Here is a 24929-nt window from a genome sequence, read left to right on the forward strand (position 1 = left end):
ATGGGCTCCAGTAACCACTTAACACCAGGTGGGCTGTGAGCTCGTTCACCCATCTAAGCAATAAAAAATAAAAATAAAGATAATCGTTTACCTGTTTGACAGAGGTATCTCTCGTATCAATCTTGACCGATAGTTCTTTAATGTCGTTCTGAAGTTCCAGAATCCTGGCCTCATATTCTCCCTGGGTGGTGTCCAGACGCCGTCGAAGTAGATGTTTCTCCTGCTCCAACTCCTGTCAAGAAAAAGAGCTATGGTTATTGGCCAAATTCCAATTACGTACATATAATAATGCACTGGCAGACAGAAGTCTTACCCTGATCCCGAGCTGCCCAATTCATTAAAATTCCATGGTCTACTTTTTACATTTAATAAATCGGTAAAAGTAATTTTAATGAATTTTCTATACATAATATAATACAGCCTAACTAAAAAGAGAAATATTTACAATGTTAATAGCTATTTTACATAATAATTACGAAAAATATAACTGTGCAAAGCCATCGTCGCTTGGCAGCGTGCCCAGAAGGCTGGTATTCATTATTATGCATATTATTATTTATATTAAATTATCGGTATATAACCTATTTTAGATCCACTTGATGACTAAGCCGGAAGAGTAAAAATATAAAGCACTACATGTGTTTGGCTTAAAATGACACACAAAATCAGTTAAACCGCACGCTCTATTATTTAATGCATACATCAATAAATTAATAAATGAAATTATTGCAACAAATCCGGCAATTAGCATTCTCCATTACTGATAGATAATTAGACAAACCCGGACCCGCAGTGCTAGTCCGTCTTTGATTTGATTTTAATCCGATCACTGTCAAACACCTGCTAATTCAATCTTAAAATTTCCTGAAAACTTTATTGAAATCGGTCCAATCGTTACGGAGTCTATCGGAGGCATACAAATTTAGATATTACTAGAGGTCCCGCAGTAGTCGAAATTCGACTATAATTAATTGGAATTGTAAGTTTGTATACTTTTATGATTGTATTTTATACTTCTATAATCACAAATTTCGCCAAGACTGCACTATAAAAAAATATTAATAAAGATAAAAAATATTTAATCTATTCTCCATTTGACCACAGACGTCAAGAACAAAAGTTTGACATTAAATAGTATGCATGCGTGTGTGCGTCAAATACATGGTATGTAGTGTGTGTAATGTTTTATTTATTGATTTAATGTATCTTTTATGTATTGTTTTAAAAAAATATTCGCATTGTGCACTTTTTCTCTATATTCTCTATAAGCGTGGGAAATTTCATACTTCTCCGTCCGCGCAATTTTCGTAAAAAGGGATACAAAGTTTTTCCTTCACGTATTAATATATAGATTATTCTCTACTCTGTTTGTCAACAGACATTGTTATTAGCATTAACAATTGACGTTCTTTATTTTTTACAAATCACATGCCTTGCCATTGCCTGCATAGCGTTAAGTTCGCCTTTGTACAATATTTTTGTTCAATAAAGAATTTTCATTCATTCATTCAAGTAAGGAGGAAATGCCCAATGATACTAAATCTGGATTATGTTAGGATTGCGATAATTAAACAAATATTAGTTAAATTAAGAAATCATTTAGTACAGCACTTGAAGAGAAATTGACTAAGGAAATTACATTATTATAGATCTTTTTAAGTTATTGATGACCAGACCAAAGCCCAGATACTTCAACACTAATATCATCTTAAGACACGGCTCTCAGTTTTAGTGTAATATCGGCTTAACGCACCGTAATTACGACATCACTAAAAATTAAATCGAGCACAATTGAATGTGATAAAACAAACGATGCTTTCCATCCATTACAATTAGAGACACAATGGTTGGGAAACGTGCAAGATGTCTACCGGAAGTGCGTCGTCTTCCGGACGCGGAAACGCAAACATATAACTGTTGTTTAATTAACTTTACTTACTAATTAAGATAGTTTGTATGTTTATTGTGTAGACTTACTTGCAAGTGTGTTGTTTCAAAATGATGGATACATTTTATTGTTATACTAGCTGACCCCGCAGACTTCGTAGTGCCTCAATCGATAAATAAGAGACCGACGTGGAGCACATCAAAGGAAAAACAAAATAGTTATTTTTATTTAATTCCCAGTATTTTCATATTGATCTACCTTTTAAACCTTCTCTGGACTTCCACAAATAATTCAAGACCAAAATTAGCCAAATCGGTTCAGCCGTTCTCGAGTTTTAGCGAGACTAACGAACAGCAATTCATTTATATACATATATAGAGTTAGATAGAAGGTTTGAGTCGTGGGCTGAAGAACAAGATACCCGGTGTAGTTCTGTGAAGCGTTGTGAATAAAATTATATTATTATTATTTTTTCTCTACCTATTCTCTGGCAGCCTAACCCTATTAACTTTACTCTTAGATCTTAGCTTAGACATATAGATAAATAACATCGCCTGAACTTGGCAGGCTATTGAATTGTAACGTTAATTATAAAAAATAAAGTTGAAAGTTGATAGCCTAAGAGGCAGCTACACCCGGACGGGTAGGCGAGCTCACGGGCTCAATCTGAGAGAATTTCCTAACACTAGCCCTAGCAAGAGCAGTGCTTCGCTGAATCTACCACCGGACGATATTACCGTGGTCCTATTTTTTTTTTCTCCTACCTATGCTGATAGCCTTGAGAGGCTATTTCAGCTTCACCCTAACGTGTGTAGGTGAGCTCACGGGGCTCAAACCGGAGTGCTGCTAACACTAGCCCTAGCAAGAGCAGTGCTCTGCAGAATCTACCACCGGCTCGGAATCGCGACCCACTGAGAAGATCCGGGGAGAAACTCAGTGAGCAATACGCGGTCGTATAGAAGACAAGGGTTTGCAATACTTTTGGTTTTCATAGCAACGATGACGTCACAAAGCAGTCAGGCCACATTGTTCTGATATTTGAACAAATGCGCGACCAACGTGCATACATACATTACGTACGTACATACATAAAAACAATATACTTATATTTATTTTGTCTGGTACGAATTTACAAGACTATTATGAATGTTGAAACAAAAGTGTTTTAATAAAGAAGAATATTCAACAAAACAAGTGATAATTTTTGCTTTGAAATTATTATTTTTCTCGTTGCTTCTTAATTTTGTGTTGTTGTTTCATATTGTCGCATGATTACGAATGTTTCTAGCCGTGTGTTAGTATTATGAGATAAGGTTTTAAGAGTGAGACAGCCGTTACCCGTCTTAATTGAGACAACGACCTCATTCCTCAATGACGATTTTCTTTTTATTGTTTCATTTAATTAACGGCCGTCTGGTGTAGTGGTAAGTGACATGGTCACTACACAAGGGGGTCGCGGGTTCGAATCCCGCCAAGGGAAGATATTTGTATGATAAATATAAATGTGTTTCCAGGGTTATGGATGTATATTAAATATATGTACGTGTATAATATAAATCTTACATTTATTTCCGTTATCTGGTACCTGTAACACAAGCTCTTTACGAACTTATCACGGGACCAGTTAACGTGGCGTGATTGTTAGTAAATATTTATTTATTTATTTTATTTATTCTCCTTTTAATACAAGGTCTATAGTGAACTCATCGGCCCAACAAAACAAAGATCACAAAAAAGCAGTTGTTTTTAAACTATACAGTTACATACTATTACAATATACAATAAAAGTACTATATAATAATATCATAGTATATATGTATAATATACTAATACAATAAATCAGAAAGTTTATATTATGTTTGTTATTCGACGACGAAAAAATGGCTGAACGAACTCCGAGGAAATTTCTCGTAAATTATATGGGTATTTTCTTTGTTTTCCCAAGTCGTATACTTGTACTGTTTTAATTCCTTGATATATGTTTTTTTTTATTGCTTAGATGAGTGGATGAGATCACAGCCCATCTGGTGTTAAGTGGTTACTGGAGCCCATAGACATCTACAACGTAAATGCGCCACCCACCTTCAGATATAAGTTCTAAGGTCTCAGTATAGTTACAACGGCTGGCTCACCCTTCAAACCGAAACGCATTACTGCTTCACGGCAGAAATAGGCGGGGTAGTGGTACCACCCGTGCGGACTCACAAGAGGTCCTACCACCAGTAATAACGCAAATTATAATTTTGCGGGTTTGATTTCTGATGTTCCGAATACTTTCAAGTTGTTCATAGTCACGGAGTACTAAAGTGTTATTCCGTTGACATTTACGTATTGTGCTAACTATTAGCATATTTTAATATTAATTAATAATATTAATTTCATCACTGGTGGTAGGACCTCTTGGGAGTCCGCACGGGTAGGTACCACCACCCCCCTATTTCTGCCGTGAAGCAGTAATGCGTTTCGGTTCGAAGGGTGGGGTAGCCGTTGTAACTATACTGAGATCTTAGAACTTATATCTCAAGGTGTGTGGCGCATTTACGCTGTAGATGTCTATGGGCTCCAGTAACCACTTAACACCAGGTGGGCTGTGAGCTCGTCCACACATCTAAGCAACAAAAAAAAAAAAAAAAAACATAGAGTAATAAGTTACGATATGATCCGGAAAACGCCGGGTATACTCGCTGGCACACGTAGAGACGCTGGCACGCCATTTAATGTACTAGACTACATACTATAAAACGAATCGTGGTTAAGATCTTGAATACAGTTTTCAATAAAGCATTTATTTGCTCTACCTATTCGCTGGGAGCCTAAGGGCATATTGCAGCTACGCCCGGAAGGGTAGGTGAGCTCACGGGCTCAACCTGTGAGAATTTGCTAACACTAGCATTAGCAAGAGCAGTGCTTCGTAGAATCTAACATCGGATCGGAATCACAACCCACTGAGAAGATCCAACGAGAAACTCAGCGGGCTCAAAGCATTTTTTTTTAATTGCTTAGATGAGTGGATGAGCTCACAGCCCACCTGGTATTAAGTGGTTACTGGAGCCCATAGACATTTACAACGTAAATGCGCCACCCACTCTGAGATATATTTTCTAAGATCTCAGTATAGTTACAACGGCTGCCCCACCTTTCAAACCGAAACGCATTACTGCTACACAGCAGAAATAGGCAGGGTGGTGGTACCTACCCGTGCGGACAAGAGGTCTTACCACCAGTAAAATCTATCACAGATCCAGCGAGAAATTCAGCGGGCTCAAAGCATATGAATTAGGTCATCTAAATAGATTCGTTTCCAGTCACATTTTCTAGGAACTATTTGTCTACAAACCTCTTCATCATCACACCACCAGCCATCGCAGTATAATTCAGAAATCAGCGTAATCTCATATGAATAAGAGAGTAATAAGTACTAGTATTTCCTACTAGAAACTCCACAGAAATAGGGTTGACGAAAGCCATTGTATAGTGTTCACCGACCCAGTTCAGACACGTTGAACGACTTATGTGAACCCATGAACCGTAAGAACAAAACTCAGGGCTGCCACGTTCTATAAAGATTTACTTTTTGCGAATTATTACATTGTTTTCACAATTTCCGGATTCTACACTAAATGGATACCAATGCATTTGTCGTAACGCAGTGGCAATGGTGAATGTATACCATTTCAATAAAACAATCATAAGCTACCTAGTTCTGGGAGAATAGTAGAAATCTCTTTCACCTGAAGACATTGGCTTGAATTTCTAAATGAATGATTTCACAACAGATAACGCCGACACCCTTTAGGGTTCACAAGTAAACCAAACGTTAAATGTATATCTTAGAAAAAGTCCGAACCAACTGTAGCTTCCAGTCAACAAGCTACGCGTCCCTCTAAATTGAAATCATGGCTACTGACAGCCCTGAACTAAATCTGGCTAGAGTACATCTTTTGATTACACAGTCATGTAGGACGTTTTCACAATGGCCATTCTTAGACACTGTCAGTGGCATATCCAAATTGATACGATGTTATGATTTAAGAATAATACGAGCTTTTATTGTGTCACTTTCACTGACTTACAAAGCTGACACTCGGTAAAGAACTGAAACAAAGTTAATGTAATGTAATTGTAATGCATCCAAACATTTGATACTTGTTTAAATTGCATTTGTTTGTTTGAAGTCGCTAAGCTGTTTTTGATACTTTAGAAAAGGTATGGGCGTACCTTGCAATACCAATTGTTGCAGGTGTAGTGATATCAAACGAGAATTTTCACGAAACACATGACCGAAGTGTGTTAGATATAGGTCGACGACGGAATCACAACAGAGAGACGCTCGAAGGACATTTACGCTACTATCAAGCACTTACTTTATGAAGCTATGAAGACATGTCCATTGTCTTATATGGACATTTTAGTTACAACTTGTATTGTTTCTATAATCTGACGAAGCGTGTTGCAGATAATAATATTATGTGCTTTTAGGTTGTTAAATTACTTAATAAATAAAATACTGGCTAAAAATGTAACTTTAGTAATTGTATAACTAGTAAATTTAAAAATGTATTGTAAAATAGTAGTTCCGAATAAAAGCAAGCACAGTTTTTTCAACAACCCGACGAATGGCTGATCGGGTTTTGTCTTTTGGTACATTCTTTTATGAAATATATATTACCGTTGAAATCATCGCCAAACTTGTATTAAGTGTCATTTAAGTGATTGTTGGGGTAAACGCGTTCTCGAGTGAAGACCACGAATTGGAAAACGTAGTGCAGGACGCCCTCAGGCTCGGTGGAGTGGTGATCTGTGCAGGGTGGCTGGCATGAACTGGATGAGAGAAGCCGAGGGTAGTGCTCAGTGGCGAGCAATTGGGGAGGCCTATGTCCAGCAGTGGACTGCTATAGGCTGATGATGATAAGTGACCGTTACAATTGTAATGGTCTGCACTGGTCGGTACAACTGTTGGCTTTTTTTTTGTTTCCTACCTATGCTGATAGCCTTGAGAGGCTATTTCAGCTTTACCCTAACGTGTGTAGGTGAGCTCACGGGACTCAAACCGGAGTGTTGCTAACACTGACCCTAGCAAGAGCAGGGCTTCGCAGAATCTACCACCGGATCGGAAACGCGACCCACTGAGAAGATCCGGCGAGAAACTCAATGGGCTATCTGTCGGCGCTGATCCGATTTTGAAGTAACCTAATAGGTGATAGAGCCAGTGTATGAAATGATACAATTGTGTTAGAAATAACTAATAAAATAAATAAAATAATAAATAATAGTTATAAATATTTTATGAACAGATATGAGTAGAAGGGTTATTTTGATAATATGCTGAAAAGCACTCCACGCTTTTTTACAATGAAATCATTTTTTCTTACACTATTTTCAATTCAAATTTATTAAAATTTATTTTCTATTTTTTAGTTGAATTTTCTATAAAAGCGTATTTTTTTAGTTTCTTTATACTATTATTTATTATTCATTTTTTAAATAAATTTCAATTTTTCTTTTTTTTTTTAAATATTAAGTTGTCATCGACCCGTAATAAGTATGCTAAATTTCGAGTTAATCTGACGTTTGGAAGGGGATCAAAACCATGTTCAAAGATTCTGTTACATACATACATACGTCTGAAGCTAATAAAAGCGTATTAAAAAGGAGACAAGTCCCGATGTATTTGAGTATGCAGGCAGCATTATATATTATACACGTCCCTTATGGATCCACGATGGGGGAACGATATAGAGTAATGAAAATGAAACACTTTAAAAATTTGCGTAGTAACTGGTATGCCAACTAGGATTGGCCCACCTTATTGCCTGTTTCAGCTACAAACGTCCCATGAGTTCTGGTTAGCAGGGTACGTCCTTTTATTCCTCAGGTCAGCGCGCTCCATAAATCCTCGAAGTTCAACTAAACAGCTCAACTCTCTACTGTCTACCAGTAGTCTTTAAGTCATGTGCGATTGCCTTATGTTGCTTTAGGAGTCGGGGACGCGCGTGCTCAGACCTATAATGTTTGGTTGCAATAGTCGATTGTCACGGAACGCGAATGCGGCGGTAACTAAAAGTACAGGTGTGGAATTAGTAGAATATTTTTTAATTATATTAGATGGGCTAGTGAAAAAAGTTTTTAATTTTTTTTTTTTTATTGCTTAGATGGGTGGACGAACTCACAGCCCACCTGGTGTTAAGTGGTTACTGGAGCCCATAGACATCCACAGCGTAAGTGCGCCACCCACCTTGAGATATAAGTTCTAAGGTCTCAAGTATAGTTACAACGGCTGCCCCACTTTTCAAACCGAAACGCATTACTGCTTCACTGCAGAAATAGGCAGGGTGGTGGTACCTACCCGCGCTGACTCACAAGAGGTCCGCCAGTACCACCAGTAACTTTTCCAGTGGTAGGGCATTTTGGGAGTCCGCACGGGTAGATGCCACAACCCTGCCTATTTCTGCCGTGAAGCAGTAATGCATTTCGGTTTGAAGGGCAAGACGACTCTTGTAGTGTAAAAAGTGAGACTTAAAACTCATATCTCAAGAACATGACGGCATTTACGATACTAATGTCCATGGGCTTCGGTGACCGCTTAACATATATATTAGTCGACCAATTTTTTTAAGAAAATATGTACTTAGCATAATATGTTCGTTACTTGCGGGATGTAAAAATAGCATTGAGTAATAAAAATTAAAACACTAAAGGGGATGGCCCATTTTAGGCCCAAAGCGGACAATAGATTATAGAAAAAATACTTAGTGCATTAATTTTGTCATAAATAAATATGCATTTACTTTCTTGCAAATAAGCGCCACTATAGTTTACAATAAATAGTTTAAAAAAAGTAACTCTATTGAAAAAACAAGGATTTTTATTTTTGCGGGAAAAATATTGCCAGCTTCAAATCCTTTTACGTATGAAAAATATTTTGAGTATATAAATAAAACATATAAATAAATCATTTTAAGTATTATCATTAATCAAACGATTTTAATGGATTTTATGCACATAAAATAACATCGAAGACATACCCATTGGACTGTAACTTGTAACTATACTTGAGACCTTAGAACTTATATCTCAAGGTGGGTGGCGCATTTACGTTGTAGATGTATGTGGGCTCGAGTAACCACTTACCAACACCAGGGTGGCTGTGAGCTCGCCCACCCATCTAAGCAATAAAAAAACTTTACTAGTATTGTTATTTAAATATGTACAACAAAAACAAAAACATAAAAAATAATGTGTACTCGTAAAAAAAAGATTAAGATATAAATCAATTATCGGTTATTTAAAAAAATAATCGATATATGAATTTCATGTAATTATTTTTCTTTATACTGACAACACTGAATTTAATCTGACCGACTGACACTTCGCTTGCTGCTTGTGGTGTTGTGCTTGCGTACAAAATGGATGTGTTTTGATTTTTCTTCGATTTATTTTACTTTTATCAATAACGTTTCATACTACGACTAAAAGACATTGTGTGAATTGTGGTTTTACCCTGACCGAGATTTAAAACCGTGTATATGCTCTCCTTTGCTATTTTTAGATGATACTAATTGTGTATGAAGATGAAGAAAATATAGATATTTAAAGAATTAAGTGTGTTTTTTATACCCTATTGGATAAAAATACATTAGGAACATCTTAAACATTAAGAAAAGAAAAGTTCTTGAAGTATCTCACAATCCGACACTTATTTATGTAGAAAATTAACCTCAAAACGAGTTTTTATTTTTATTATATTTTTTATAATAGTGGCGTCAATTTCAATATATTTTTTAGATATCCAATACATTTAAGAATTTGAATCAGTACATTTTTATAGTAATATTTGATGTCCATCTTGGGCCTAGCACACTATGGAGAGTGGGCAATCCCCTTTAAAATACGTATATTTATTACTCGCACAGGTGAATAGTACGTTTATTTTGCTATGAAGCTGTAATATTTTCTCCTTTAAAGGATAGGTAAGGAAATTGCTCCCTTAAGGTAACTAATAACACTAGGACTCCCGCAATAGCATTATTATAATTAATTGATTTTTAAGTTTGAACATTAATATGATTCTATTGTCAAAGTCTATTATACTTCTATAATCACAGATTTCGGCAAGACTGCACTATAGACAAATAATATTAAAGATAAACCTATTTTCAATTTAAGCACAGACTTTAAGAATAAGAAAAGTTTGACAATAAACAAAGAGTATATATATTATTATGTGTGTGTTTGTGTGTCAAATACATGGTAGTGTGTGCAATTTTTATTTTTATTGATTTAACATATTTTTAATGCATAATTAAAAAAAAATATTAGCATTCTGCACTCCTTCTCAATATTCTCTATAAGTGTGGGAAATTTCACACTCCTGCATCCGCGCAATTTTCGTAAAAAGGGGTACAAAGTTTTTGCTTCGCGTATTAATATATAGATTTCCCGATTCCGACTCTGTTAATACGCACACACACAAAACGTTTACAGGACTACTACACACACGCGCGCGCAACTGTCCTGTTTCACTTTCACTATTCTATTTGAATCTGCAAATTGTAATGCATCGTACCTAACACGATAAATGAAAACCGTATTATGATGTGAATTCTTTCCGTGGTTCAACGACTTAAGCTGGATTTAGTGCAAGCAGTTTTACTACTTATCTGTTAAACACAAAAGGTTGTTATTGCCGTAACTTTTCGAGATGTACATATTCTCTCTTTTGAGTGTTTGGAGTTTAGATCAGAAGGAAGGTATAGTTTCTGTGTGAGGAAGACAACCTTTTTAACGGAACTTTGCGGTTCGAAGGGGAGTCGTTGCATCCCAAAAAAAAAAGGTTTGAACGGAATGTAAAATAGGCACGAATCCATGAGGCAGAACAACACAGTTTCTATTCTAAAATTTGAGTTATTGCAATTATATATATATTTTTTATAGTGACAGAGAATCCCATAATCCATCCGATATCCCGTGTCCATGGTAAAAATAGCTACATTAAAAAATATTTTCCATTGCAAAGTATTCTATTACGTGGCGTCTGACGCTTAAAGTCTACTAAACGAGCTTATTTAAAGCTCGGAGCGACATTGGTCCGTCGTATTCAAAGCCATCTTTTAGCATAAAAGTCAAGGTTGTTAGCATAATTAATGTTTAGGAAATGTTGCGTTAAACTAGTTGAACAAAGGCTCTCAAATTATTTGTATAACAATTTTTTTTAAATTATTTGTATAACCATTTTTAATAAATCGATGAACAACAGCTACACGCATGAAAAAGGGTCACGTTCCGCCTGAGCTAGAGAGTGCAAGCGAGAGCGCGAAACAAGTGATAGAGAGGCACGATCGGCGCAAACATTGGCTTGTGACACATTTCTCTTGTCATAGTCACATCTAATGGTGGTAGGACCTCTTGTGAGTCCGCACGGGTAGGTACCACCACCCTGCCTATGTCTGCCGTGAAGCATGAAGGTTTGAAGGGTGGGGCAACCGTTGTACTGTAAAACTGAGACCTTAGAACTCATATCTCAAGGTAGGTGGCAGCATTTACATTGTTTATTGAGCAATAAAAAAAAATACCGCAAAAGAGCTAGCAGTTCGAATAGTCCTGCTACTGACGTTATCACGTAAAACTATCGTCCGTAAGCCGACTTTACAAACAAAAATTTTTTTTTTTAAAATACATTATGAAATAATAAAAATTGTAGAAATATACAATTTGCTTTTCTTTCTAGAATGTTTTTTTCAAATCCTTTAGTCAAGAGTATGTATGTGGTTCTCTAGACAGAACATAATTGCACATGAATTTTAATCAAATGTTATAGTATTTTAATATTTTTAATTAGCGTGTTTTTGTATGTTATTCTGTATCGATTTATTTATGTAATAGTTAATAATAAAAGTAAAAATTAGGCAGATTCCTGATCTGTTGACACCGACTGTTAATACCCAGTCCTAATTAAAGAAACACTAGAACTTTGAGAGCCACTGTTCTTTACATTTATGGCTGTTGCAACTATTAAAACATTTTGTGGTGATCTAATCCTTTTCTGAATAGAATAATACTTATAATAAATATCAAAATAGTTATAGAACGTATATAATTCAGTACATTACTTTTGTGTTTAATACAGAATATTGTCCATGTTTACACCAAATTATTTATGGATGAAGTAGACAGGTTGGTGTAGGCTCCTACTACTGATACTATCTGAACGCCAATCTATTTATTTTGCTTTTTTTATTTTATCAGGAGACACCTTAATGGTACTGGTGGTAGGACCTTTTGTAAGTCCGCGCGGGTAGGTACCACCACCCTGCCTATTTCTGCCGTGAAGCAGTAAGGCGTTTCGGTTTGAAGGGCGGGGCAGCCGTTGCAACTATACTTGAGACCTTAGAGCTTATATCTCAAAGTGAGTGGCGGATTTGTAGATGTCTAGGGGCTCCAGTAACCACTTAACACCAGATGGGCTGTGAGCTCGTCCACCAATCAAAGCAATAAAAAAAAGTTAATAATAAAACTTATCACAGAATAGGAAGCCAGTACAGTCGCATCGTTCAATACGAATACACTAGGCCTCCTACCGATCAAGACCCAGAAACATACATCTGCACCAATAAAAATAAATTTGAGATGATTTGATGCATCTCTGACATGAAATACTGTTTAAAAATAACAGTATTTGAACCTACATTTCATTTCGGTTCGAAGGATGGGTCTGCCGTTTTACTATACTGTTCAAAACTAAGACCTTATGAGCTTGTGGGCAAGGTAGGTGACGGAATTTACGTTGTAGATGCCTACGGGCTTCGGTAACAACTTAAGGAGGTGATCAGCTCGTCCACGTCGAGAAGTACAACGCCATCTATTGTCAGATAGCGGAAACACACAATACTAGACTTTTGTGGAATATTCTCGACGATTCTAGGGATTTCGTCTCGACTATAAAGGCGTAGCAGAGATGGGGCGCAGTCAGACAGTAATCGGACCAACTCGAAGCGAAACAGCGAACGGATCACCTGAAGCGAAGCGGAAGAAGCAAATTGAGAGTTTTAAAAGTGTTTGTTAAGTGTTCTAAGCTTCTAAGTGCTAATACAGCGTTAACTTGTAATTCGATAGAATTTTTTATTTATCCCGAACACCAGCGCGTAACAATAATAATTGGGAACAAATCACACACGGTCATCCGCCCTAATTTAGGTTTCCCTGTGTTATGGGTACCAGAGACTGATATACATACTTACATGCGAGTAAATAAATACATATAGATAATAAACACCCAGACATAGAGCAAACAAACCTCATCACACGAATGTTTGCCCGATGCGAGAACCGAACCCACGACCCTCGGCGCGACAGTCAGGGTCGCTAACTACGACCGAGTCTGTCAGTCAGTTAAGTGTCAGTCTGTCAGTCAAAGGCAATTCGAACATCTGGAAGCTCTCTCACGTAATATTGTTACGCCGGTAAGAGTAACGCCATCTCTCGCCGAACAGTCGAAGGATCTAGCAGCACCTAGAACGCTCGAGAAGTACAACGCCATATATTGTCAGATAGTGGAAACACAATACTAGAGATGTGTGGAATATTCTCGATAATTCTAGGGGTGTGGTATCGGCTATAAAAGCGTTGCAGGGGTGGCACGCAGTCAGTTCGTAATCGGAACTACTCGAAGCGAAACAGCGAACTGATCACCTGAAGCGAAGCGGAAGAAGCGAATTGAGAGTTTTAAATTGTTGAATACAGTTTTTAACTTGTTATTCGGTAGAATTTTATTTATCCCGAACCCCAGCGCGTAACAATATCATTGCAAACGATAAACTTACAATGAAAAACATTATTGCGTAAGTTGTACAGTAAGCGCTGTCATATCTCAGCCGCGTCGAAGAAACGTGCGGAAAAATTGTACAGCTAAGACCAAACCAGATAGTTTTACCGTTATGTAGAAGATAAAGAGAAGTACGGTACAGTAGTATGATAGTAGCAGTACCGTTTGAAGGGCGGGGCAGTCGTTGTTCTGTAAAAGCTGAGACTTAGAGTCCATGTCTCAAGATGGGCGGCGGCTTTTATATGGTTGATGTCTATGGGCTCCTCTAATCACTTAGCCGTGAGCTCGACCACCCAGAAGTTCCAACATACACCAGAGAGGTATCATTTTAATTTTAATTCGTGAAATAAAATACATAATTTCATGTGTGCAAGACCATCGATATACTGATCGGATTTAAATTAAAATAAATAATTTAAAATAATGTCATAATTTGTTCTACAGTTTTTGCGTGTCGTACATATAATTATAATAATTAATTGCACAATATTCATAAAACTTTTAAAGAAACTATGTTTTGTTTTCGGTGAAATTTGGTAAAACTAAACAAAATATGATAAAAACCATAATATGTATGATTTACTATTGAATTTTGGTTGAATGAGTATATCTGAGGAAGTGTGAAAGTAGCCCTGGTAATTAACAAATTAAAGAGCGGACGGTTAGCGTGGTATGGACATGTGATGCGTAGAGAGAAGATGCATGTGACTAGGAGATGTATGGAAATGGTAGTAGAAAGGGAAGAGGTCGACCGAAGAAGACATGGATGGAGTGTGTGAATGACGATATGAGAGAGAGAGGATTGAGTGTTGAGATGACGGCTGATAGAAGAGAATGGATTAGAAAAATTCGCTGTGCCGACCCCACCTAGTGGGATAAGGTGGAGAAAAAGAACACGTATGAATTGCCATTATTTCAATTTCTGTAGTAGCATCCGAGGTGAGGCACCTGAGCTTTTTTTTTTTTTGGTCAGGAGTAAATCGCCGGACTTCCGCCCTCCACTGGGGAGGGCGGGCGGAACATATCGGAGTCGAACCGACTAAAACCTCCTGTCACTCAACAACCAACGTCCAAACCTCACATGAGACAGAACTCATGAAAAGGTAAAGGGGGGAAGGTGAAGTGTTTAGTGCGGAGCACATCTCTCCCATCACCCTCCTCCTCGGGACGTCGGACTGGCGGTCGTCGGCGCCACGACCACGAGGTACCTAAGCTAGGCCTATTATCAAAGGTCACGCGGATAACGCAACACGATTTCCGTAAAAAACGATTCAATGTTCGATTACAAAATTAACAAGCGCCCAGAATAAGGCTTCGAATCGATGTGAAATGCCTTTGTGAGCGGGAAACTATTGCGCAGTGCACTTTTGTCGGATTGTTTGTTTTAACAATTGAATTTATTTGTAATTAGTTTCATCGTTAACATATTCGTCAGTTAGAATATTTAAAAAGTGATAAAGAGTAGTATTTTATATGTAAAACTGTATGTAATGTCGTGTAAAACGGACTTTTTTTTACGAATGTGGGCTGATAGAACATTGCCCTCTTGGTCGACCATATATTTTTTTTTATTTTTTTTTTATTGCTTAGGTCGGTGGACGAGCTCACAGCCCATCTAGTGTTAAGTGGTTACTGGAGTCCATAGACATCTACAACACAAATGCGCCACCCACCTTGAGATATAAGTTCTAAGGTCTCAGTATAGTTACAACGGCTGCCCCACCTTTCAAACCGAAACGCATTACTGCTTCACGGCAGAAATAGGCAGGGTGGTGGTACTTACCCGCGCGGACTCACAAGAGGTCCTACCATCGGTCGAAAAGTTCATTTCAGGTTGAAAGCGATGGTCGAGTTTCCGAAGGGGATTCGCAATTCGCTAAAACAAATTTCCATTTACTACCATCTAACTCTACCTAGTTATACATTTACATTCAGAGCATTTCACGTACGTACAGAGATTCGAATGTGTGACCTCTGGTTATTTGTGAATTCGCGTTAAGGTTTTGTTGCATAATAACAATTTTGCACTTGTTTGAACCTATATAATATAAAATATAAAATTTTATGTGTTCTACTATGAAATTATCAAATTTGTATTAATTACACGTTCTACATTTATTATTGACAGTCAGTCAATGTTTTGGCTTTACTAGTGACGTGAACCATGTATCTAGAGTATTTCTTCGATCTAACCTTTTTTATGATCCTTTTGGGCAGACGCGCACACGGCCCATATGATGGTTAGTGGTTACCGTCGCTTATGGACGTCAGTGATGCCAGGGGTCAATACTCTAGGGCCAGAGTCAATCCACTGCCTACCACTAAGAACTCTCCGCAAACCTCATTTGAAAAAGGACATGTCATAGCGCTCGGGAAACTCCGTAGACGAGAACTCATTCTAAAGCCGGATAGTACGTGGCAAAAAAGATCTCTGGTGCTTCCACTGTGTATGAACGCAGTGGTTCTGGGTGATAAGGATGAAATTGGATGGTAGCATAATGCCTTCAATTATCCACCTGATTGTAAGTGGTTAACGTTGGCCGCGGATGTCAACAGTGTGAACACCATACCCACTGTCAACCGTTAGGAACTCTAATCAAATCGAGCTCGGAGAAGAATATTGTATGTCGAGAAATACCGCCAAGAACAGTTCTTTGCACAGGCCTGCGTGACAAATGTTACTCACCTAACCATAGAAGCTTTTCTGCTAAGACCTCTTGTGATTCCGCGCGGGTAGGTACCACCACCCTGTCATTTCTGCCGTGAAGCAGTAATGCGTTTCGGTTTGAAAGGCGGGGCAGCCGTTGTAACTATACTTGAGACTTTAGAACTTATATCTCAAGGTGGGTGGCGCATTTGCATTGTAAATGTCTATGGGCTCCAGTAACCACTTAACACCAGGCGGGCTGTGAGCTCGTTCACCCATCTATGCAATAAAAAAAAGCCTTATTGATCATATGAGTTCGTTCAACCTCTAATGAATTTAAAACACATCATTAGCACTTAGTACCTACGCGTATTTCTGTTGATTATTCCATTCATGTATGTAATTGCATTACAAAATTAATTAATACGAATACAATTATTCATATGAGACCGACGAAATAACTGTTTTTAACCGAACGACGTATAATTCACATGTAATTAGCTAATCAACTATTGTTACTCATTATTTCGTAACTGTTCTGATGTTTGTTAAGCAAGTATGTTTCTGTTCGCTTCGTGGAAGTAGCAAGAAGTGGGGGGCGTAGAGATTAGAAACGACGTTAATCAACTTGGAAAATCAGAAAAGCGAGTGATTTTTCTGGGTAGGGGGCTGAACCCTTTCGGCGCGCACCGCGGTACCGTAAGTTTCGTGTAGTCGGTGTGGTGGAGCTCGATGGGGTTTAGTCGGTAGTCGTTCTGCGGGGCAAGTGCTTCGCGCGCCTTTTTAAAGGCGTAGTCTCCTGTGAGAAATTGGGGGAGGTGAAGGACCTCGGCTCTTCTCTTCTCCCCTTCTTCCTCTCAGGAGGAGCCGGAGTCCGACATAGCCCGGTCCGTTACCCCCCTCGACCGGGTATCCATAAATGGATTCTCCAGCGTTAAAAAAAAAAAAGGGGGCCGAACCTCCTACGAGGTCCCCGCGCTTAGGGGGCGCGCAGTTTATGTGAGACTGAACGCTCCGCATACGTTAGAAGAGGATAGCGGGTCCAAGGATGGTATTTAGGGTCCTACCCACTGGACAACTCCGCCGACAAAGCTACGGTCTGGAACCAGGAAACTCCGTGGTACGACAGGCGAGAGCTCTAATTATCGGAGCTACGATATGACATAGGAAATAAGATAATGAAAATAAAAACGTGAGATTAACCCTTAAATGTTGGTTTAATTACGACTAGCGAAAACCGAAGACAAAACAAAACTTCGAGAAGTGCTTCAACCAAAAAAATTTGCAGTCGCTGGTATAGTTCGTAAAATTTTCGGTGTCAACAAATTTTATTATGAACTAGCGACCCGCCCTCGCTATATCGCATATCGCATATAAACATTCGTCTTCAATCACTCTATCTATTAAAAAAAAAACACATCAAAATCCGTTGCGTAGTTTTAAAGATTTAAGCATAGGTACATAGGGATATAGGGACAGAGAAAGCGACTTTGTTTTATACTATGTAGTGATCGAAGTGACATGTTTCAAAACTACAGAATTACCATCGAGAACTACAGGTGACAGGTGGGTGAGTGTTGACATACTTATTGTAATGTGTATGAGCTCTGGTAATCACTTACAGTGAAAAGCTCATCTACCGATATATGGTAATAAAAAAACTTTTTTCTTTGTTTAATATGATGTTAAAGTTCACGATTGACTTCCACGGTGTGAAGGAATAACATCGAGTAATAAAAATCAAACCGGCAAAATTATTATATAATTTGCGTTATTACTGGTGGTAGGACTTCTTGTGAGTCCACGCAGGTAGATACCACCACCCTGCCTATTTCTGCCGTGGGGCAGCCGTTGTAACTATAGTTGAAACCCTAAAACTTATATCTCAAGGTGGATGGCGCATTTACGTTGTAGATGTCTACGAGCTCCATTAACACCAGGTGAGCTGTGAGCTCGTCAACTCATCTAAGCAATAAAAAAAATGGTTTATTCAATAAAAACCCTCAATATTAAAAATACTTGAAGCGCTCGATCTAACATGACACGCGATTTTCAACTTTAAGTTGCAGTCGGTGAGTTCACTGATTTCGTCTTAAGTCAGCGATTAGGTCATTAACATTTATAATTAATTCTCGAACATAACAACAAACGAACGAAAACTATATTTAACGTGGGTCTTACATAATATCATTTCATGAGGCAAGCCATGTGTGAAGTGTATCTAATAAGAATGGGTTGCCAGACGTCTAACCTTTTTTAACATGGTTTTTTGACATTAGCTTGGAATGTGTTTCTAGCATAGACCTATATAGTAGGGACACGACATATTGTTCTATACGTACAATTGTTTATATAAATAGCACCCATTTTGAAGGCACATACATAAACATATATCTATCTCGTTCTTACTCAGCACTTTAACTCGCAGGAAAACAATATAACAGTATTTCAGTGCGTACATAAAATGAAATATGAATATACGTAAATGTCTCCGTCTCCGTCTAATGAGGCCGAAAATCCGCCATGCTTAGCGCGCCAAATGTCATTGTCACGTCAGTTCGGCCGTCTGTTTTGGGTTGTACATTATTTATTGACTTTGATATCGATTTAATATGATTGCTTATATAAAATTTCTTATTTTATCATGCTTAAAACATACAAAAATAATAATTAAAACATATTTTATAGGATCTCAAGAAAGTCGATGCCCCAAAACTATTATCTATATATATTTAAATTCATTAAGGAGCCCTCATCCGAAAAATCGGACACCATTTTTCGGTCGGAATCTATTGATCATGACACTAATCATAAATACCGCTTTAAAATATGTCATCAAAACATATTTAGATATTCTGTTTAGATATTTCAGGAAAAAGGCTACCGACAAAATCTCTTCGGAACTATTTAAATAAAATAGTTTTATTCCGCAGTGAGTAAAACACTATTGTCAACTCGTTAAATATTTAATAATTAAGTTAATTTAGAGAGGAAGTCACAAGGAATGACGTTTGTAATTTTATTAACGAATAAATGTTCTGTAGGTGTTTTTTTTTTCACGCGGTCCCTTGATAAGTTTAAAATTTGAATCACTCTCAAGCGAAAGTGATTCAAATGGTGCGGCGCACCTTCCTTGGGGTGCGCTGCGGTAGTATGTTACGGACTTTAGAGTCAGCAAAACAATTAAAATAGATTGTAATAGTCTAAGAAAAACACGTACTCAAAATACGATAACATTTAGCATGCTAGAAATGGGCTGATGGCTTTGAACTACGCCATATCTTTATGTTTTGCGACAAACGACAACTTTATAAAATCAGTGTAGCAACTTTTAAAAATCATCATATCGTTTACTTGGCAAATTCGAAGGAACTTGTCTTAGATTTCACCCATCTAAATCATATCATATTTGCACATAACAATATACCTACTTACTTCCCATTAAAGTATAAATTCTACAAATAAATAATACTCAACAATACTTAAAATAAAATGAGCCAAGAACGTTTATCGATAAAACCTGATAACATTGAAATCTTTTGTACAGCACTAAAGCCGCCATGTTTTGTGGCCAGATGACGTCACACTGGCACGAAATTTTGGTTGACGTTTCATTTCCATAGGTTTCCTACTTCATTGGTTTCTAGGTAGCTTTGAACGTCATTTTCATCGACTATAAGATGTTCGATCAACTTGCAAATTTACACCCATATCAAGGACCGATGACAGTACAATCATTTTTGACGTCACTCTAATATCCTGACCAGTAGTTGTTTGAGCCCCGTGATCTCACTTACACGTAAAGGCGAAGCTGAACTAGCCTCTGAAGGCTATCTAGGTTAGGATAGGTAGAAAAAAAAAAGAAAAAAGTATCTATATGGCAAAGTAGAAAGGAGAAATTAACTATTACTTCGGTTTGCGATTTAAGAATGTGTTTTCTCTTTTGTTTTTACACTAAATAATATTATTCGTGTCTACCATATTCTGATCCGCATATTCTGGCCAGTCACTATCTCTAATAAAGACCTTTGGACTAAATGTGACCAAAATCCTATCACGCAAGATAATTCCCATTAGAAATGGCGTTGGATAGGACACACTCTACGACGCAACGGAGTCAACGCAGCATCAATCGCGTTTGAGTGGTAACCCTTTGGCAGGAAAAGGCCTGGTCGCCCTGTACATACTTGGCGACGCACCGTGGAGAGTGAGATGAGGACTGCCAACGTTACCTGGAGTGATATCAAGGAGCAAGCGCAAGACAGGGTCGAGTGGAGACAACTTGTGAGGGCCCTATGTACCAGCGGGGTACCCTAGGACTACAACAATAAAATTACTATTACATTAACGGAAATAACGTACATATGATATATTAAAACATCGGCACGTCTTCTTGTGGCCCTTTTTTAAACTGGTGGTTTAAATAACTAGAATGTTCAGTGACAGCCAAACAAATGATTTTGTTACTTGAATTATCGTGCTGGTACATTATGCGTTCAATAGCAGAACAGCTTCCACAATGAAAATTCTAAACAAACGTGAACTATTGGATGTCGAGTCGTGCGTGAAGCTGTCGTCATCATATACAATGTTGGTAATGGATATTTTTATTATATTGCGTAGACGGACAAACTCACGTTTCAACTCGTATTGAGTTTTCAGTAAGCAACTCAGTGTGAATGCCACTACAACCTTGAGAAATGATCTCTAAGCTTCAGTCCTCTACTTCGACAAAGCGGCGCGTCACAATAATACCCTTATCGTTGCGGCCGCGAATTACTTATCCGACCCAGCGACGTTATCCGAAACACGTCTTGTCGGATCTCCCGGATCTACTCTCGATGCTTTTAGACCCCTAAGCACCGGTCACCGTTCTCGTCGAAGTCGTCAAACACGACAAAAAGATCAACAAGCGAACTAATCCACAGACACTCACTGAGTTTCTCGCCGGATCTTCTCAGTGACTCGCGATTCCGATTCTCTGGTAGATTCTGTGAAGTACTGCTCTCGCTAGGGTTAATGTTAGCAAATTCTCTCAGGTTGAGCCCGTGAGCTCATATACCAGTCCCAGCGTAGTTGGAATAGTCCCTTGAGCTACTAGCGAATAGGGAGTAAAATAAAAACCTTCATTGTCTGGTACAACAGTTGTCCCACCTTTCACATACCGTGCAGCACTACTGCGACACGGCACCAATAGGCAGGGAATTGTTACCTAATTGGTAACACTGCGTGATCACAAGACGCTCTAGTTAAATAATCTTAAATATAGTAGATATTATTTTATGTTTATGATAATTCGTAGTATGGTTAACTGTTTTAAGAACATTAATTTAAAAATTAATTTATTATAAATGTTTTAATAATATTATCATCTATTCCTATTGGTCACTGTGATGATTACTTTAGTTTATTTGAGTTAATCTAGCCACTAACTGGAAGCCTAACCAATTCATGAGTTTTTTTCCAGCAAATTACACATTAGTAGAAGGAAATGAGATTGGGCAGAAGTGTATCATTTAACTGAAAATATGTACCTATTGGAATATACTATTTCAGGCAACACTAAAAAGTAAGATTGACTGATTAAAACGAAAGAACCACTAACATTGAAAGCTTTTTTAAGCTTATTATTGTAAAGAAAGTTTCAAACGCACAATACATTCTTTTATACTATTGAATATAAATAAATTGCGATTTAAAATTTAATAAAAAATATTTTGGTAATGCCGTAATAGTATTTGAAATTAATGTGCATTCATAATTTAATGTGATACACGGTAAATATGATTGTCGACGAGACAAGCGTAAAATTGGATTTACGGATTTACTTTTCTTACGTGTTATTGTGACAGTAACTTTCAGTTAAAGTCCCCGGAGACCTTTAAAAAAAGGGCTCTTACCTACTAAGCTACTATTGTCATAAAAATAGTATTAAACGGTAGGCGGCGACTTAGCTCTGCTCCTAGCATTGCTGATGTCCATGAGCGATGGTAACCATTCGCCATCAGGTGGGCCGTATGCTTGTCTGCCTACACGGGCAATAAAAAATAAAAAACCTAAAACTCGACTTCCACGCCACATAACAGGTTTAATCATGATTAGACCAACGAGGGACTCATACAGAATCATTTTTTAATGGTGGCAGGACCTCTTGTGAGTCCGCACGGGTAGGTACCACCACACCGCCAATTTCTGCTGTGAAGCAGTAATTCGTTTCGGTTTGAAGGGTATAACGCAGCCGTTGTAACTATACTGAGATCTTAGAACTTATATCTCAAGGTGGGTGGCGGCATTTACGTTGTAGATGTATATGGACTCCGGTAACCACTTAACACCAAGTGGGCTGTGAACTCGTCCACCCATCTAAGCAATAAAAAAACCTCAAAATAAATCCTGCGGTTTAGGACGGTTTAAGAGTTTAGCGACAATCACACGTACAGAAGAATAAGTTTATAAACACAATCACGAACATGCGACCTTATGGTTTTAACTACTCGTTAAATACGCCGCAAATTGCACTTTCGAAACTTATGGTTACAAGGAAAGTGAGTTGAAAAAAAAAAGTGCTCGCATTACCGCAGTTTTGCGTAACACCTAACAGTTCGGTACAAAGACGTAAGTATATATACATATGTATATATGCTCCTGACAGTTGAAACAGTCGATTCTCTTGGCTGAGCCTTTGCTCGCCGACCTCCCACGGTGTTTCCCGAGCGCTATGACATGTCCTTCTTCAAACGAGGCTTATGGAGAGTACTCAACGGTAGGCAGCGGCTTGGCTCTGCCCCTGGCATTGCTGAAGTCCATGAGCGACGGTAACCACTCACCATCAGGTGGGCCGTATGCTAGTCTGCCTACAAGGGCAATAAAAAAAAAAACAAAAAAAAAAAAAAACCTGCCCTGTGTGCTTAGTACGAGTTTTTAACGTTCTCGATAGCGTAAAAGTTAACTTGTATGCAGTTAAAACAGCGCCCCTAGCGGCAAACGTAGGCAAACGTTCCAGATCCATACAAATTTGAATTCACTTTTACGCTATCGAGAACATTAAAAAACTCGCACTTACCACACCGGTACAAAACTGGAAAGGCCTACGGGCCAACAGTAATTCATACTTCATAAAAAAAAAACAGCCGACTAAGTACTTAAAGTAATCGTAGTTAAAGAGGAAAATTGTTGTTAATTTAGTCCAGTGTGCTTATTGAAAGTCTTTTAACGTTATCGATCGCGTACAACTTAACTCAAATTTGTATGGAGTTGAAACAGCGCCCCTAACGGTAAAGAGGTGTTAGAAGTGTCAGGTCGTCGTGGCCTAACGGATAAGACGTCCGGTGCATTCGTGTTGAGCGATGCACCGGTGTTCGAATCTCAGGCGGGTACCAATTTTTCTAATTAAATACGTACTCGATATTATATTACGTAGCAGAGCACAGTAAGTAGTATGGCATGATTTATGCTCCGGTCATGGGCGATGCGAGAGTATATAAGAAGAAATTTTGGGATCAAATAAAATTTGTCATACTGGTGGTAGGACGTCTTGTGAGTCCGCACGTGTAGGTACCACTACCCTGCCTATTTCTGCCGTGAAGCAGTAATGTGTTTCGCTTTGAAGGGTGGAGTAGCCGTTGTATTGTAAAAGCCTTAGAACTCATATCTCCAGGTGGGTGGCGGCATTTACCTCGTAGATGTCTATGGGCTACGGTAACTACTTAACACCAGGTGGGCCGTGAGCTCATCCACCCATCTAAGGAGTAAAAAAAAAAAACAATTTCTCAACTAATTTTCGACACCGAATTTGAAACAAATGTGTGAATGACGATATGAGAGAGAGAGGAGTGAGTGTTGAGATGACGGCTGATAGAAGAAAATGGAAGAGAAAAATTAGCTGTGCCGACCCCACCTAGTGGGATAAGGTGGGGAAAAAGAAAAAGAAGAATTTGAAGCAATTGAATTTGAACTTTGTACTCGTGTCTCTATGACTACAATGCAATAACGAGAAACTATCTACCCTCATCCACGTGTCGGCCAGCAACGCGATGTACTTATTATATATTTTAAAACTTCGTGAGACTGTTTATGTTTCCTTATTGAGGCTCGTCACGATGTACAATTCGGGTTAATTGGAGTACCTCGAATTTATGATCACGAATGGATGGTTTAAAACGGGGTTTCCTAACCCTGGATACATGAGGAAAATCTACTGATGATTATTTGAGGCCATCAGCGCAAAAGTGGCCTAAGCTTCCCATAGTTAGTATGGAGGCAATTAGGTTTGAATTTTCATGAATTTGAATTTGAGTAAGCAAAAAAACAATACGCGCAAAAATAATTTTTACAAAGCTATCTCTTATCTATGGGTGAAACTATGGATAGGCCGGTTTTGCATCCAAATTTATTATATTTCAAATATATTCGAATATACGTCATATAAGCTTGAATATAAAAAAAAATGTGGGTTAGCCCACATTTGCGCTGATGGCCTCATTTTTGTTGCTAAGTAAATACTAACATAGGTTTACCACAGATGTTCAATGCTTTCTTAGCTAATGAAGCTTAGCTTTTTGAATCCGTCGTGG

The 24929-nt window shown here is 38.1% G+C and overlaps 1 protein-coding gene across 1 annotated transcript in view; it reads right to left on the bottom strand.

Annotated features, from left to right (window-relative positions):
- The window catches only part of LOC101738291 (bicaudal D-related protein homolog), a 111048-nt gene that overhangs the window by 36567 nt on the left and 49552 nt on the right, over positions 1-24929 (bottom strand). Inside the window, exon 2 of the mRNA XM_038016571.2 lies at positions 92-232. Coding sequence (XP_037872499.1) covers positions 92-232 — 141 coding nt within the window. The remainder of the gene's footprint in view (positions 1-91; positions 233-24929) is intronic.

The sequence above is a fragment of the Bombyx mori genome, chromosome 16 (assembly GCF_030269925.1).
Source record: "Bombyx mori chromosome 16, ASM3026992v2".
NCBI classification, from domain to species: domain Eukaryota; kingdom Metazoa; phylum Arthropoda; class Insecta; order Lepidoptera; family Bombycidae; genus Bombyx; species Bombyx mori.